Source organism: Coturnix japonica, chromosome 2, assembly GCF_001577835.2.
Source record: "Coturnix japonica isolate 7356 chromosome 2, Coturnix japonica 2.1, whole genome shotgun sequence".
NCBI lineage: Eukaryota > Metazoa > Chordata > Aves > Galliformes > Phasianidae > Coturnix > Coturnix japonica.
The window spans coordinates 74,024,809-74,042,225 of record NC_029517.1 but is presented as its reverse complement, the minus strand read 5'-3'; the positions used below and the strand labels follow the sequence as shown (position 1 = coordinate 74,042,225).

Genomic DNA, 17,417 nt, shown 5'->3' with positions numbered 1-17,417 from the left:
AATAAGATTGTACCTAATTCTCTACAAAGAGTTAATGCAATAAGAGGATGTTGTATATCTGATGTGTTTATATCATACTTAAGTACATTGATTCCATTACACTACTGTTCTAAAACTACTTAATCCTTTCCCAGAACATGAACATTTTGAGGGAAGAAGAGGCCCTGGAAGCCTGATCCTGCAGTTCTTATATAGTTTTAGTTTTCTGTTGAGCTACTGCCATTAGCTGGCATTAATAAAGAGTTTAAATACTTTTTTTGCAGTGAGTTCTATGAAAGAAAGAGTATAAAGGTTGAAATCCCGCAGATTCTGGATGAACCTTTCCTTTACTCTATGCCCAGGTAGTTCTAGACACACATCTACACATTAGCAGCTTGCTAGTGTTACTCCGAATCCTGCTCAATTTCCTGCTGAAATTCACAAGTCTTTAAAATGGAGAAAGACATTCTTTCAGAATCCTGCTATTGTCTGTTAAAAATATATATTCTTAGAAGGAAAATATGTGAAATATCAATCTACCTTCCCTCCCCCCCTCCCTCATAAGGATTATGTAAAGTTTCTTAATTACATTCTGTGTATCTGAAACTAAGACTTAATCAGTAGAAGAAAAGTAGGATCAAAGGACTTTTATTGAGAAAAATCAGCTAACAGCTGTATAAGGAATCAAGGTTTTACACATGCAATAGGATACATATCTTGGAAGAAGTTCCAAACAATTCTTCCATAATGAAACCAGTAATCTATTTTCTTTAACTATTTTGGTTAAAAATAGAGCCAAAACACTTGTATGAGGGAGAAAAAAAAAAAAAAAAGTATTTAAAATGGAAAATAAACATTTGTTGCTGAACTTAAAAGGGAAAAGAAGGAGAAGGTGAGGACGGTGGAGAAGGAAAAACCTGAAGAAGGGAAGGCTGCAGGGAAATCTCACTGCAGCCTTCAAATACTTAGAAGATTATAAACAGGAGGGGAAATAAACTTTTCACACTGGTAGACAGTGATAAGACAAGAGGGAATGGTTTTAAACTAAAAGAGGGGAGATTTATGTTAGATGTCAGGAGAAATTGTTCAGTAAGAGGGCGGTGATATGCTGGAGTAGGCTGCCCAGAGGCAGTCCCATCCTTGGAAGTGTTGAAGGCCAGGCTGAATGGGATTCTCAGCAGTCAATCTAGTCTGATTTAGTGGATGGCAACCGCCTGGAGCAGAGGGGTTGGAACTATATGGTTGCTTTCAACCTAAAACACTCTGTAATTCTATGAAAATAAAGTAGAATTTTTAACTTATTCCTGTTTAAATAGTTTTGAATTTATTTTTCTAACAGCACCAATGATAAATGAAGAAATTATAAATATTCTCTTTAAAATATTAAACAAGTCTGTGGAGTAAAACCATTGAAGTAAAGATAGGGGACATTTTTACTTCTCTTTGGAATAATGGAATTTTTGGAAGTTGAAGAAAAAAATTATTAGGACCTGGAACATATATCTGTGTGGTAATCATTTTCCTGACATGTTTTGCTTATGATTAGATGATAATAAAAGCTTGTGGCGAGAGTATCACTTATTCCCAAATTGAAATGTTACATATGTTTTATAGAACTGGTAAGAAGTGCTAAGTACTTCATTACTTAGGAGCTGCTAGGAAAGGTGCAACAAGGCATCCTTTGAGGACTGCTTGTATCAAGTTACTTTTCTGATGCGCACCAGTGCAAGCAAATGGTAAAAAACAAACAAACAAACAACAACAAAAACCAACAAAAATCACTTTTTCCTGCTCTTCTCCCCTGCCATTTCTCTGCCATGACTGTGAGCCCCACCACTGATAATAGGGGCAAATTCCACATTGGGACTGCTTCCATGTGTCCCAGTAATTAGCAAGCTGCTAAATCAGTTGCACTGCAAATAGGAGCAAGGTTGACAAGGATGAGACCAACCCTCCATTTCTGTTTGGGGCTTCCCAAGCCCCTGAGTTGCAGCTGTTCCTGTGCTTCGTTAGCACTTCAGAGAACATAATGCAGTGACTGGCTTCTTTGTGCTGGGGAGGGAGTGTCTTTTTTCTTCTTTTAAGCCTTCTGATAGTTTACACTGCTGTGAAAGCGAATGGTTGGGGCTGCATTTTTCCAACCATCTCCACCCTATGTGGTGCACAGAGGAGCGAGAGAGGTATTGCTATTTCTTCCTTACTAAAAATCAAGCAAGCAGATGGCTTAGTTCTATATGCATATACCCAAGAAGCTGCTTACTGGCAGACACACACCTTATCTGATAACGGATCTGTCTAACCATTTTGTTTTTGTTTTTCTAACAAATCACTGCTGATTCAGTGGGTAAGAAAACTGGCCAGGATCATTTGGCAGCGCTCAGGCAGTGGGAGGCCTACCCTCTGACACGCTCTAATTGGGGAGTTAGTTGCCTTAGGTGTCTTTGTGCAAGGGGGGGGATGCAGCATCAGGCAATTTCTATGAAGCAAATGACAAACAATAGTGCTGTGGGGTGCTGCACTGTAGGAGAGATGTCTCTGCAGAGGAAGCAGATGAAACACAAGCAGTTCTTTGGCTGCAACCGTGCATTATTATTTTGGGTTCACACAGTGAGGGAAAGCACAAGGATGGGTGTGTGTTTCTCTGTTTAGCTTTCACTGCCAGCCCTAGCTCACCTATTGGCCCCTATTTATCTTTTGTGAAGGAGAAGCAGTGGTTGAACAAAGGTCACTGATGCTCCTGATACAGAGAGTGCAGCTCTGCTAGGTGCAGACAGAACTCCTGCCCCTGTAAATCAACATGAAACAAATAGGAAAAAAGTGAGCAGTGCCACCAGGAGAAACAGACTTTGTTGAGCGCCTCGCCAGCACAGGGCTCAGTCAGTGCTGCTCAGCCATAGCCTGTGCTGCAGCAGGCAGCCCTCCTGCTTCTGTCCTCCAACGCCTCTATCCTTCCTGCCTGAAAGCAGCACTTTGGTGACCATGACTCACTGCATTAGGAAGTCCCACCACATTTACATGGCAACAGCTGCCATAAGATGAAGGTAAATGTTTTAGATTATCTTCAGGTTCGTACCTAGAGGCTATTAGATAAGGAGGGGGAGAAAGCAGCAGCTCTCAGTAGCAGAGAGCTATGAATTGGCTTTGTGAAAATAGAAATACTGCCCCTTACTTTCAGAATACTTGGTTTAATTCTGTTAAGTCCTTGCTAAGGGAAAGCATCAAGCTTTCTTATAGCTGGAAAACCAACATCAGCAAGACAGAGAGATTTCGTATATTTCTTCTTAAAAACCACTCAGTCCCAAATATGGTTTGAGCTGCAAACAGACAAACAGGACGTGACCAAATACTTAGTTCAATGAGATTTCTGAAAATGGTGTCTTGGTAAAATGCACTTTTTCCACCCGTTCCTACAATACACTTTGTAATGGCTGCCTGGATATCACAAGTTGTAATGGACAGAGGGGAGCCGCAATGAAGAGCTGTGTGAGGAAGACAAAGCAAAAACACCCACAGGCCTCCTTCTGTGATATATGACATTTCCTGTCTAGCTCAATTCCAAGATAATTCGGTGGAGAATGTGGTGGTGGGCCTTACCCCACATCCAGCCAGCTGCAGTGCAGGAGCACACAGTGGACATGCTCCCTCAACTGACCGTGGCAATCACACACCTCTGATCTCTACTCACTGTTAAGCAATCCTACACGTGCATTTTTTAAACCAGCCAGTCCCTGGGCTCCACTCAGCCAACATCCTCCACAGGTGCCACCTCAAGCACTGCAGCCAAGGCGGCTCCCAACAACTGAATGAAAAGCCCTCCCTGTGACCTCCAGCTCATTGGTCAGTGAAAGACAGGCCTGGATATGCCAGGAAGAAAGATGGCTTCTGTGCTGCATTTGCAGGAGCTCCTGCAGACCTGGAAGAGGAATGCATCCCACCCCAGTTAACCTACCTCATGTACTTTACAGCTGTAGAGGAGGCAAAGTAGAAATAAGGGGTGGGAATGGATATGAAACAGAGGATCAGGATTTTATTTTTTTTTTACTTCCAGGTTTCCCTTTGTTAGGCATTCTGTCTGACTTCCCTCTGAGCTAGTTTCCTCCCTGTATTACAGGCAGTAAACCACACAGTGACAGAAGAAATAGAGCTGGCCTCAGCATGCATGCTACAGCAAAACATGTCACTTGGGCTAGTACATTCTGCACATTGCTTCTTTCATCAAGGTCACTTGACCACTGCTGTTTGCCATGCAGTACCCTCCTTCTTGCTGCCTTTCAGAATCTTCCTGCTTGCCTGGCTGCACAGATGCATTAGGGCCCAGTGACCCCAGCAGATCTACTCTTAGCCTGAAGAGTGTAGAAGTCCCACATCTTACCTGACAAATCAGCAGACATTAAACTCTCTGCACTGGTACTGCTGCTATTGCCTAGCGGAACCGAATCCAGAAAACATTAGCACCCCAATGGACTTGGCAAGTCACCTGCTACCTGTTTTATGCAGATACAGACATGCATTTCCAAGCCTGACCACAAACAGGTGGTCAAATTCAGCAGGTGCCTCTTGCTGCAGATATCCCAGTGGGCACTTGAAAGGTCAGAGTCTCAGCCATCTGTCATGCTTTCACCTGATGTAAAGTACCAATTAAAATAAGCACCTGGGATGAACAGAACACAGCCAGGCCTGTACGGAAGGTGAGGATGACAAAAGAACTTGAGCAAGTGCTACTCTTACCCTTCTCAAATAGTATGCATATTTGTTTATCTGGAAAACATGAAAGTGTTGTAAATGTATGTACTTAGAGTTAAGCTCCACTTGTCCCAAACAAAGAGCCCTATATGTGCACATAGAGGCAGAACTCACTGACACTTTGACAGCTGAGAGAAGACTCAATACTCCACAACTCCAATGCACAGTAGGAAGAAGCAAAGCACTAACAACTCAGTTTCAAAAACAAAGGGGAAAAGGCATTTTAAGACAAAATAAACTTCAATTACAGCTTTTAGCAGTGGTGTACATGTTGTTTATTGATCTTCTGCAGCCTCCACAAGCAGTTGGTATTTATCGCTCCTGTCACACAGCATGGGATAAATGCAATGGGGCTGGGAGAGGGAGAGAAGCGCACAAAACAATCCGCCCCCTTGATTTAGTAGTAACAGTCATCCTGATTTACCAGCATGAGAAACAGTGCTGACTTCACCCTTACCTGTACACTATGTGCTGCTGAAGAGATTTATTACAAATCCATGAACCAGACTGGAAAAGCATAGTTATACTGTTCCTTCTCTGTTTTTGGCAGCAGAGGGAGGTTAGTTCAGGTGACTTTGCCTGCACTTTGGTAAGCTCCTAACATGCAAAGGTACAGATGAGCACCTCCTCCTAGCACACAAACCAGGTGCAGGCAGCCTCCCTCCCCCCCACCTCACACACACACACACCAAAAAAAAAAACCCAAAAAAAACCCTCATAAATCAGCAGCAAAAGAAAAGTCAGGACACATCCATCTAATACATGCCTGAAAACAGAAGGCCTCATACTACTTTATCAAGCAAGGCTGATCTCCATCACCTCTTCTAGGGACTGTGAAGGCTAGAAGCTAGTCCCTAGGCTTCTAGGGACTGTGAAGGAGAAAAATGTAGAAAGCAATGAACAAAAAGCATGTTTTCCTTCTCTTTCTGAAGTTGTCAGATCAGTAGTGAAGCTGCGTACTCTCTTACAGTGAACTCTGGAATAAAGTGGAGCTCTCAGGCTAACTACACTGCAGAAAGCAACACTTGTTACAGGTATGCATGCATGAAGGTACAGGACAGGGCTTCACACAGAACAGCTCTTTGCTAACAACAGAAGACTCGAATTAACAGACAACACCAATAAACATGCAGAGCATGTAAAAGACCCAAAGAAGACTCTCCTTCTGCACGTGAAGGTGTCACTTTAACAGAACTTAAGGTTCTCTCAATTCATGCTCTAAGGACTTCCGTCCCTTGTGGCAGGAGAACTGAGAAATGGGGTTTATCCATCAATCAGCTTAGGGTTAAGTTGGTTCTGTATTGGAGGCACTAAGCAGACTCATCTCTTTTGACATGTGTTTACTTTCCAAAGAACCCTTTAGCTGTCATGTTCCATTTCGTCTTCCCTCCTCTGAGTTCCAAGTTCAAACGCTGGAAACCGAGAAGTCTCTGGTACTGAAATATCTGAGAGGAAGTGAATAGCTCCAGCCATACCTAAAAAGTAAGGAGACAGAATTTTTTGCATATTGGACATTAAAATACTACTGTTGACAGCAAAGGCAGTCTAACATCTTGCTAGGTCTTTTTTGATCTGGTAAACATAGAGCTCCTAGAAAGGCAAGTTTATTTGTATTTGCCTCGGAAACTAAATTTCACTTGAAAAGATCAAAGGCAAAAATAGGCTTATCTCTGCTACTGTCTTTTTAGCAGCACAATCTCAATGCTACTTCAATTAAGAAAAAGTTAATTCCAGTTAAGACCATCTCTCACAATTTGAACAGCTCTTGTTGGTCACTACACGGATTAAAAAGCAAAAGTGCTTTTTACTCTTGCGATATACTCCTTCATTCTTTATGAATAAAGGGGGCAGCCAGAAGCAGTAATACTGACATTGTTTCATAAAACTCACAGGGAGACAACTATAGGGCCATGCTACAGAAGAACAGCATGCAGATAAAATCTCACTTTTATGATCAAGTAAAATTCCCACTGTATCAGCAGCTGAACATATACAAACAGAGGATTTTTTCTTAGATACAGGCATTTGACATAAGCGAGTAAAACGATTCCGTAAGAATCATGCACACCTTCCCATGGAAGCATTCATGTATACACATATGTGCTGAAACAGACAACATCAAGCATACTTTTAAGAAACAAGAAAATGAATATTCTTTCTTCCTCAAATTTGACACATGGAGGTCTTTTAAAAAAAATCACATTAAAAAATGAAATAAAATGTGTGTCAACACTGAAGAAGAAATCCTGACTGTTGTTGGCATTACTTCTACTACATGCTGTCTGTCTGCTTCTTCCTTCTACAAATGCCTACAATGGATCTCTCAGGGATAAAAATGCCTGTACTTTTCTTCCCATGAACATTAGCACAATAATTCTGTATTTGTAAGAGATGCATACAACTACTGTTCTCTTGTATTTATGCCTTCGGTTGGTTTACTTGTAAAATAAACCTGCTTCGTGTGCTGTAATTTCACTTACTTGTGACAGGTGGCACATTAGGCTCACAGCTCTCAGAATAGCAGCACTATCCTACTTTATCTGTGATTCCTTGCTACTGTGTTTTAAAACTTAATGATGAGATAGGGTGTAGAAAATATGTTACAAACAAAGAAAACATATAAAGCTCTAGGAAAATATTTCTGAACTCCCAAGCATGTCCCAAAACTGCAAGATAGCCCTTCTATCCTGTATACTACAACACTATTTGCAATACAATCACTTTACCTTCAAAAAGAGAATAAGGGCGGTCAGGAATACGGCATCCATGTGCACCATATTCCAAACACCATTCAGCAAACTGTGGGAAACAAAGTATATTTATTAATTTATTTTAAATTTAAGATTGTTAAATGCAAGTTGGAAGATCTGCGTGGGAAGGCATTTTAACATGTACTTAATGAAAATTAGTGTAAGCAGAGATACAACACAGGAATTACTGTCCAAGATTAATTAATCTCACTTCAGTTGTGACAAGGATGCAATTATTCTTCAGGATACATATTTCCACAGTGGGACTTTCAGTTTTGCAACAACAAAATTAGGTGGGCTGTACTTAATTCCTTTTTTTTTAAATCAACTGCAACACATCAATGAAGAAATGCTGCGAGAGCAGATACGAACAGTTTTTAGGACAGAAATTTTCTAATATAACATCAGTTCTTATCTGTCTCAGTGTTTAACTTATCCAGCTGCTAAGGACCAAAAGAGTTGTAACTTCTGCAACCTGCTATAGCAAGTGGTTTGTCCTTCTCACTAGAAGGCCATCATAGGCTACGAGGCATATGAACAAGCTTCCAGACCCATCAAACTGTTTAACGGGAAGATTAAAGTGTGGTATTTTACTCCTTCCCAGCACCACACTCTCACCCACGCTTTCTCTTTAAGTACTTACTGGAGGATGGATTTGTTCACTTGGTACCTGCATGTGTGCATGTCTTGAGAAAATCCAGCAATAAACCCACAAACACAAACATTGTTATTAAGAAATTATTAACTGTTATTAAGAAATGATTAACGAGTTCTGGGCTTGTCACTGTAACTGTAGTTCAAACTACAGTTTGATTCTCTGCATAATCTTTTCTTCTACACGGGGACAGAATACATTTATGGCACGTTTCTAAATTGCAATCAATTCTTGCAATATCCGTATCTTACTGTGTATAAGCCCTTACTATTATTTCCAGCCTAGGAACTTCAAAAGAAATGAAGAAAATGCATTTCTAGGCACAATTACTGTTTAGAAATTCCTAGCTTTGGTACAACTGATGGCTCCTATAAGCCATACATCTCTGTTAAACCAAGGAAAAATAAATCTCTTCTAGCAGGAAGACATCTGCCATTACTTAACACATAAGCTGAAAAAAGCTGTCATCGAGAAAGAGCCATCTCAGACCTTGAAAGTTCTGTCCTGAATCTAACAAAAAACCAAACACCACCAAACCAAACCTCAGAATCCCAACAAAATAAAGCATCAAAGAATCATAGAACGGCTTGGGTTGGAAGAAACCTCAAGTATCATCAAGCTCCAACCTTCCTTCCACAGGCAAGGCTACCAATCACTAGATCAAGTACTAGATTAAGTTGATGAGGGCCCCATCCAGCCCGGCCTTGAACACTTCCAGGGTTGGGGCATCCACAGCCTCTCTGGGCAACCTAATCTAGCACCTTACCACACTCTCACTAAAAATTCCCTGACATATAATCTAAATCTTCCTTCGTTTAGCTTAAAACCTTCTGTACTATCATTTTTTACTCATGAAAAAGTTGATTTACCTCCTGTTTACAATCCCTCTTTAAATATCAGAAGGCTGTAATGAGGTCTTCCTGCAGCCCCTTCTTCCCTAGACTGAACAAGCCCAGCTCCTTTAGCCTGTTTTCATAAGAGAGGTGCTTCATCCCTCTGATGTTCTTCGTGGCCCTCTTCAAGACACTCTCCCAAAAACCTGACATCTTTCCAGTGCTGGGGACTCCAGACCTGGATAAAATACTCAGATGGGCCCTTATGAGGGCCGAACAGACAGTGACGATTTTCTCATCCTGCAGACCAGGATACACAGTTGGCTTTCCAAACCACAAGGGCACACTGCTGTGAAGTTTTTCATTTACCAGGACCCCTAAGTTCTTCTTGTCAGGATACTCTCAAGAAGTTATTCTCCCAGTCTGTATGCATATCTGGGATTACCCTGTCCCAAGTTCCAAACCTTGCACTTTGCTTTGCTGAACCTTTATTAGGTTCACACGGGCCCATCTTTTGAGTTTATCCAGATCCCTCTGTATGGCATCCCTTCTGTCTGCCATATCCACTACAACACTCAGCTTGCTTGTTGCTTGATCCTATCAACTATGTCATTACTAAATGTTAAAGTACCAGTCTCACAACAGACCCCAGATGACAATGCTCATCACCAGCCTTGACATGGACATAGAGCCACTTACCACAACCTTTCAGCCAATTCCATACCCAACAAATAGATCATTCTTCAAATTCCTCTCTCTCCAATCGACACATATGGATGTGGTGGGGAACAATGCCAAAGGCCTTGCAGAAGTCCAGCTAGATGACATCATTTGCCTTCCCTTCATCTGCCAGTGCCTTCACTCTATCACAGAAGGCCACTGGATTGGTCAGGCATAACAATCCCTCAGGGAAGCCATGCTGGCTGTCACAGATCACCCACTTGGCCCTCATGTGTCTTAACATGTCTTCTAGGACATCTGTTCCATGACCTTCTCAGGCACAGAGGTAAAGCTCATCAACCTGTAGTTTCCTGGGTCCTTCTTCCTCCCTTTCTTAGAAAGGGAGGGATGTTTCCCTTTTTCCAGTCACTGGTAACAGCCTGACAGCCAGGACATTTTAAATATGATAGAGAAAGGCTTAGCAACCACATCAGCCAGCTCTTTTATGTCCCTGAGATGCATGTCAGACAGCCCAATAGACTTGTACACATTCAGTCTCGCAAGGACCTGCTCTGCCCTCACAGTGGAGGGGGAGTATGCTATTCCAGTTCCCACCTAAATGTTCAGGGATGGGAGCTTCAGGAATGTACAATACACAAGAATCCTGGCTGCCAGAGAAGACTGAGGTGAAAAACTCAATGTGTCGCCTCCCGATCCGGTGACAAATCAAGGCTGCCTAGTGACTGCACTGTGCCTCTGCACACGGGGAACAGACAGGACTCACACACAGTGCGTAATGCCAAAAGTACAAGTTTAATGCCTCGCAACAAACCCTATATAGTGGTACAGGTGACCGCCCCTGGCAGACACTTGTGACCTCCCCGACTCCACCCCAGGTGCACACAGGCACCACCTACCCAATACCCAACACCCAACACAATGAGTACTCACATTCCTTGAGATCATCACTGTAGCCCACACTGTTTCCAATCTTAACCTCTTTAATGACCTCTTTTGCCTTGGTGTGTACCACATTCAGTAATACTTCACTTCTGGTTGTTTTGTCCAATACCTGAATCATAAAGGTGTTGTTCATGGACTCCAGGAGTCTCCTGGATTGCCTGCAGCTTGCTGTGTTGTTTTCCCAGCAGATATCAGGGTGGCTGAAGTCCCCCATCAAGATGAAAGCCTGTGAATGCAACACTTCCTGCAGCCGAAGTAAGGAGGCCTCATCAACAAGCTCCTCCTGATCAGATGGCCTGTAGTAAATCTCTTCTATCAGCTGTCCTTTACTGCTCTCATCCCTAGGTCTTAGCCCACAGGTTCTCAACCTGTTCCTGTTTTCAGAAGGAACTCCTCACAGTCTATCCACTTTCTAACATATACATCAACTCCCCCACTCCTACTTTGTCTCTCCCTTCTAAAAAACTTATATCCCTCAAAGTGGTATTCCAGTTATGTGAATCATCCCACCATGTTTCTGTGATAGCAATAAGATCATAGTTTTCCAATTGCACCATGGTTTCCAGCTCTTCCTGCTTATTTCCCATGCTGCATGCATTGGTATAGAGGCACTTCAGCTGGGCTTTCAGACGCACTGCCTTCCTAGAGAAGCCCTCCCACAAACCTCTGGGACAAATATGAGATTCTCTTATATACATTATATAAAATATATAATATACTGCTTCTTAAACTGACAGTGTTCCCCGGCTCTCTGTCATTTAGCAGTACCCTGGTGATGCTAGTATGCTATGGTGATGAAATCAGACAGCGTGCTGCCTAGTACATTCCTGCCCCTGAACTACCACAACCCCAAACAAAATCCAAAAATCCAGCACACCATGATTTAATCACAAGCACGGGGCTCAGATGCTCTCTGGAGCCCAAGATGCCCTTTCTTCTCTCAGGCAGGCTAGCTACAAGTAGTACATCCTGGGAGCCCTTCTAACAATGAAGTTGTGCAGATAAAAGTGAGGTTCAAATCTCTGAGCAACTGCCTTTCAATCTCTTCATTCAGTCAGCTTCTGAGGGGTAAACAGAGACTTATTCCACCAGATCTCATGTTTTTGTGTGAACAAACACCCTTGGGAGGGGAGCTACCTAGCTCTCTCAGTTGCAATGCTTTTAGGTACCAACGCAGCTACACATATGCTTCCCTGCATTCTACGTCTCAAAAATAAGACTTCAAGAATGTCCAAGACAAATAAGCTCCTATGCTCATTTCAAGATTTATCATGCAGGGAGAAGTGCACAGTGGTAGGAATGCCGCCTTGCAACACTGGAGGTCCGGGTTTGAATCCCCCCTTTGGCGCAAGCGGTAGAAGTGCCGCTCTGCAGCACAGAGGCTCGAATCCCGGGGGTTGGACTTGATGATCTCTAAGGTCCCTTCCAACCCGCACAAGACTATGATACTATGATACTATGATGAAGAACCATACAGGGCCTGACTGAATACCATGGCATCTATAGCAGAATGTCTGCAAATACACTGCCAGACTCGACTACAGTGGATACCTACAGCAAACAGATAGGCTTTGGCTCATTGTCACATCTTTATTCTCAAATGGATTTCAAGTATGTTATCACAGAAGGGCTTGGGTTGGAAGGGACCTCAAGGATAATCAAGCTCTCCAAACCACCCACTGAAGGCAGGGCCACCAACTTCCATATCTCATACTAGATCAGGCTGCCCAGGGCCCCGTCCAACCTGGCCTTGAACACCTTCAGGGTGTTCAGGGAGGTTCAAAACCTCTCTGGGCAGCCTGTTCCAGCACCTCACTGGAAAAGGAAGAAAAGGGAGAAAAGTATATTTCTTCTACCCAGACTTTCACTCATTCTGGATTTAGTCTTCTGCTGCATTTCAAAATAATTTTCCATTATTTTCATATTTCACTCTAATTCCAGAGATTCTTCTTGACAATTTGTAATGGTTTTTGTTTTGTTTTGTTTTGTTTTCTCCTTCATTTAGAATCTCCTTCTTAGGCTCTGAAATGAGTATGCTTGCTTTCCTCTAGCTTTGTACAGAAGAACTACAGGGTTCCCCTGATCAAGAAATGTAGAGCAACAGAAACTACCAGCACTACATAGAGCTCCCTGAAAACATATAGCAGAGGACGACAGGGAGAGACTGACAGCTGTGCTAAAAGCAATGCATGCTCAGTAATTTAGCTGATACTTCAGCAGTGGATGAGTCAACAAATCATTTATTTACCTTGGCAGTGTTAGGGGTCTATTATATTTTCCAGGATGCATTAACGCATACTGGTGACTTCATGGCTGGTACATAGGTAAACATAAGATGACACAAATACCAACTTTTTAAAGCTCTGCTGGTGGTGAACAGGCTGACAGTAGAGATGAAAACAGTAACTTTCAATATGGCTTATCTGTAAGAGCCCAAGATGCAACTCATCCGACTGTACTACCTTTAAACAAACCTCAATTAAATAACTATATATGCAATATGAAAATCAGTATCAGTAAATTAAGTAGAAATCAAAACAAAAAGCTCTTCCAATATCAAGAAATAGGGGCAAAGAAAGTTTTCTTCTTTGAGAACTGCTAGCACAAGCAGATCTAATAGCAGAACCTAGATGCTACAAGGCAGAAAAATTCTGAGCATGTCTTTCTCTGTAATTTGTATTAATAAAAAAAATCTACATGAGCAGTTTAGTAACTGCAATTCAGAGCTCTGAAAGCCCCAGACACTAGTCTGAAAACAAATAATTACAAAAGACTACAAACAGCACTGCTTGAGGAACTGAGGATGACAGTAAATCTCTCAACGGAATAATTAGCACCACATAACATCCATCTGTTTTTGTTCAGGCAGGCTAATATTTAGACACTTACATCACAGCAAAGTGAACTTAGTTTATTTTGTTTTGAACAGTCTACATATTAAGACATAAGTGTCCACACAAGCAGAGTTGAAGTTGTCTGACAAGACATTAGTTAAGAGGAATATGTGATGCTATGCTCTTGTCCCACCAAGTTAGTTTCAGAGGTAACACTCAACAGCTTAGTCTAATCACTCTGTTTACCACACAGACATGTAAGAAAAATTACATGAAATGCACAAAAGGGAATAGTAATTTTGTTGGGATGCAGAAGAGCTCACCTTGCAAGCTCGGTAGAGGTACCTTTTGTCCTGAGTTAGGTTATAGAGAGATAAGAAGGAGTAGCCATTGCCAGCAGTACCATGGCAGATCCCATAGCCTTTTCTCAATAAACCTCTCTGCCAGATGACATCACTACACTCCATAGCATCTTTCAAGTACTTATCCTCTTTAAAAGTCTGCAGAACAAAAACAAACACACAAATTGCAGTATTAACAAAAACAAAATGATGATGGACCTGGAAAACACTTTGCAATAGGGCAGAGTTTTTCATATACAGTTTATTTTGAATTTTAAGACTCCATTTATCACAGAATCGCCTTTCTTATAAGTTGCTTCTTTTTTTCCCTGGGTGGAAAAAAGAGAGTTTTTGTATCTGAAATGAGGATCCCAAAGAAAAAATCCTCAAGCATGGCCCTTGGTTCTACAGGCTGTAATCAATTTGAAAGGTACGTGATTATTTTTTACTTCTCCCCTCCATTCTCAAATCACTCTATTTGATTTGAAATAGAAAAATATAATTCTTGTCTCCAAGAAATGCAACAATACTGGCCATCAAATTTAGTTCTCAAGGGTTAGGTTCTCATCCTTCTGAGTTATTCTTGCTGGTTATTCACTGCCTGCTTTCAACTTCATGTCAAAAAATGCAAGGGAACAGTATCTCTTTGCACAGAACAGGGCTCTTGATCTCCAGTAGAAGTAGGAACACTCCATTGCCTTGCATTGGAAATAATCAGAGGCAAATATACTGAAGTGCATTTTGGGCACAACTTAAGTAAATTTTGAGATCATCAAGGGAGCAGAAAAAGAAACATCAACTAGCTTAGCAGCTGAACAGCATCACAGACTTCCACCTAAATAACATTCTGTTCCACTGTGCCTGAGCCACACAACAGATCAACAAGACAAAGAAAAGACAATTTTTGCACTACGGTAGATGTTTTTCTTTTCAGATGGCATCCTCTGCAAAGATGTTATTTATTAAGGTAAGTATCTTGAATGTTAATTTTTTTCTATTAAATCCATAATCTGAATAAAGAAGGTCTCCCTTTCTGTCAGACACTCAGTAACATTTAAAATGAAGGTCTGGCAACAGCATTTAATTTCCAGGACAAATGTTGCCATCTGCTATCAGAAGTGCCAGTGCTTGATATGAAAGCACAGCCAGAACAACACACTCCAAATTTTCTTAGCAGTTTTTCAAAAAGCAGATAAAAAGAAAGGCATCATCTACTTTGTCACATAAAATGAGGACAAAAGGAAACTGCTAAACAGAACTTAGTCCTATCTCCCATGTCTTGGAATACTGTTTCTGCTAGGGAAAGCATCACATTTGGAAAGAAGTTATAAAACAAAAATAAAAACAACCAACAAAAAACAAAAACAAGCAAAAAAAAAAAAACAAACAAAAAAACACGCCTTCAATGATAAGCCAGCCTTTTACCACAGTCCAAAGAAAAAGCAAATGTGACTGCACTTATCAGTGCTGTAAGAGATCTATAGTTCACATTTCACAGAAGTGATTATTCCGTAAACAAAATCTGCTTTTTATCAGCTCACCCAGAAGCCAAAAAAGAAATCTGCCAAGGAGGGCTGTTAAATGCAGAAATCAGTTTGCATAAATGTAATTAAATGGCACACTTTCAAATGTCAAACAAATCAGAAGTGCACAACACAAGCAGGATAGCCAACCTAGTTAAAGACAGAAAGGAGCAAGCAGCAGGCTCACGATAGCTCAGGATTCATTTTTATGCCCTAGACAGTGCCTGGGACCTTCGTTCTGACATTAAGTTTTGAAGTACTGTAACAAAATAACGGAGTAATTTATAAAGATATTCTGTAACAAGACACATGAACCTACATTTTTGAAAACCAACATAATCCTTATAATGCTTTGGATGAAGATTAAAATAACTTAGGTCAATGTGCTCAGAACCAGGATTCTGATATCAAACGGCTTAACTACATTGGCCCTTTTCCAAGGAAGCCTCAAGTCTATTAATAACTAACACCCTGAGAAGCAATTTTACTTATTTCTTCTTTCCAAAATTCTTACATAGTATTTAGAGATATTTAAGTGCCTAGTCCAGGATTCTGGTTTGAAAGCAAGACTTAGAATCTAACAGGCATATGTACAGGTCTTTCTGGAAAGAAGGAAAAAAAAAAAAAAAAAAGGTTTTTACATAAACACAGAATGATTCACCTTATAAGCTTGCATGAGCATGTGGATGACCCCAGGGGCACCATGGCACCAGTGAACCAATCTGTCAGTCTCATTGCTCAGTGATGATGGGTAATTCCCAGATCTGAATTTTTTATGACGCACATAGTCAATGCTTGGTTTCACCAACTCTGTCAAGGTCTCCTGATCCACATTTGCAATTGGCTATAGACACACAGAGAGAAAAAACAAAATTAAAGTAGTAATAAATTGGTATCAACAATTAGACGCCCTATTTTCAAGTACTCTACATATATACCCTTGATCCAAAATACTTTGTCACTTCACACAGATTTGGTTAGTGTCTGTAAAGAAACTGGGATGCCAAGTTGTTATCTGTCTTATTTGAGGTGACACAGAAAGACTACAGAAGAACTGAGTACAGAATGCAGCCTCCAAGATGCCCATGCCTCTATTTATATCTTAATACTGAGAAAATGCTTACAGGAGAAAGATAATTTTATAGATTAGTTGATTATAACACTTAAAACACAGTGGGTTACACATTTTTAAAATAACTAATGTGGACAAACCTGACAAACATTTATTAAGGTTAAAGGTTTCCATTGCAAACAGAACTCCATGAAGCTATGGATTATAAAACTGCATTTCTAATGTCAGAAGCAACAGTTACTTCTCAAAGTAACTAAGTATATTTTTTCTACACACTCATCCTTAGGTTATTCTTCTGAATTTTAATTTCCTGTTTCTTTCGTTTAGTTTACATCCTTCCCAAAAGGCAAACGTATCCATCAAACTGTGCACTTTCTCAGTATCTATTGAGTCTGTAGCTGTTCTAAGTTGGTATTCCTTCCTCTACCAGCCTACTTCACAGTATTTTCATAACAAAGTTCTTATTTTTACACAGCCTACGTAATTTAATGAATTCCAGCAACTGGTGGAACAACTGTGGGAGTCTACAGAACCTAATAACTGGGCTATTTTGGTTCTAAATGACTTGTCTTTGCTGATCATGTCATACAATTTTACAGTTTCCTACCAGCACATTCGCATTCAAGGGCTAAGACTGCTATTACCATTCACAGCCCTACAACTACATAACTTTAAGTATCTATTTTTAGTAACCTGAAATAACAACCTTTACCTCAGTTAGGACAGCTATGCTGGACTCCTGCCCACCAGATCACTAGAACAAATTCCTCTTCTGTACTTTTCTGAGTGCAAGTACACCTGCATATAGATCAGCTTCTCAAGAACAATTTGGAGTTAATTAGTTAAGAACCAGATGTGGACCTTCGGAGTACGGAAAGTCTCATGGAATCTTTGTTTCAGGATTCTGATTTCATACTGGAATCCTGCAGCAGAAGGTAAAGACAGGCACCAGCAATAAATGCTATACAGTTTTGAGCTGTGTAAGGCAAGCACAGTAGAGGGTTTAAGTGAGCTTGTGACTGTCCACTGGAGGTAAATCCAAGAAGAACAGAGTTCTTTACATA

At 40.9% G+C, this 17,417-nt stretch overlaps 1 protein-coding gene across 4 annotated transcripts in view; it reads right to left on the bottom strand.

Moving 5' to 3' along the window:
- Window positions 1-611: 611 nt before the first annotated feature.
- Window positions 612-17,417, bottom strand: part of LANCL2 (LanC like 2) — a 43,562-nt gene continuing 26,756 nt past the window's right edge. For 3 of the 4 annotated variants that reach the window (XM_015854896.2, XM_015854893.2, XM_015854895.2), the window contains 5 exons: window positions 15,943-16,125; window positions 13,741-13,917; window positions 10,693-10,809; window positions 7,449-7,521; window positions 612-6,197 (listed from right to left, as the gene is read on the bottom strand). In XM_015854896.2, the coding sequence (XP_015710382.1) occupies window positions 6,082-6,197; window positions 7,449-7,521; window positions 10,693-10,809; window positions 13,741-13,917; window positions 15,943-16,125 (666 nt within the window). In that variant the 3' untranslated portion in view covers window positions 612-6,081. The remainder of the gene's footprint in view (window positions 6,198-7,448; window positions 7,522-10,692; window positions 10,810-13,740; window positions 13,918-15,942; window positions 16,126-17,417) is intronic. The other variant, XM_015854894.2, reaches the window with a different exon arrangement.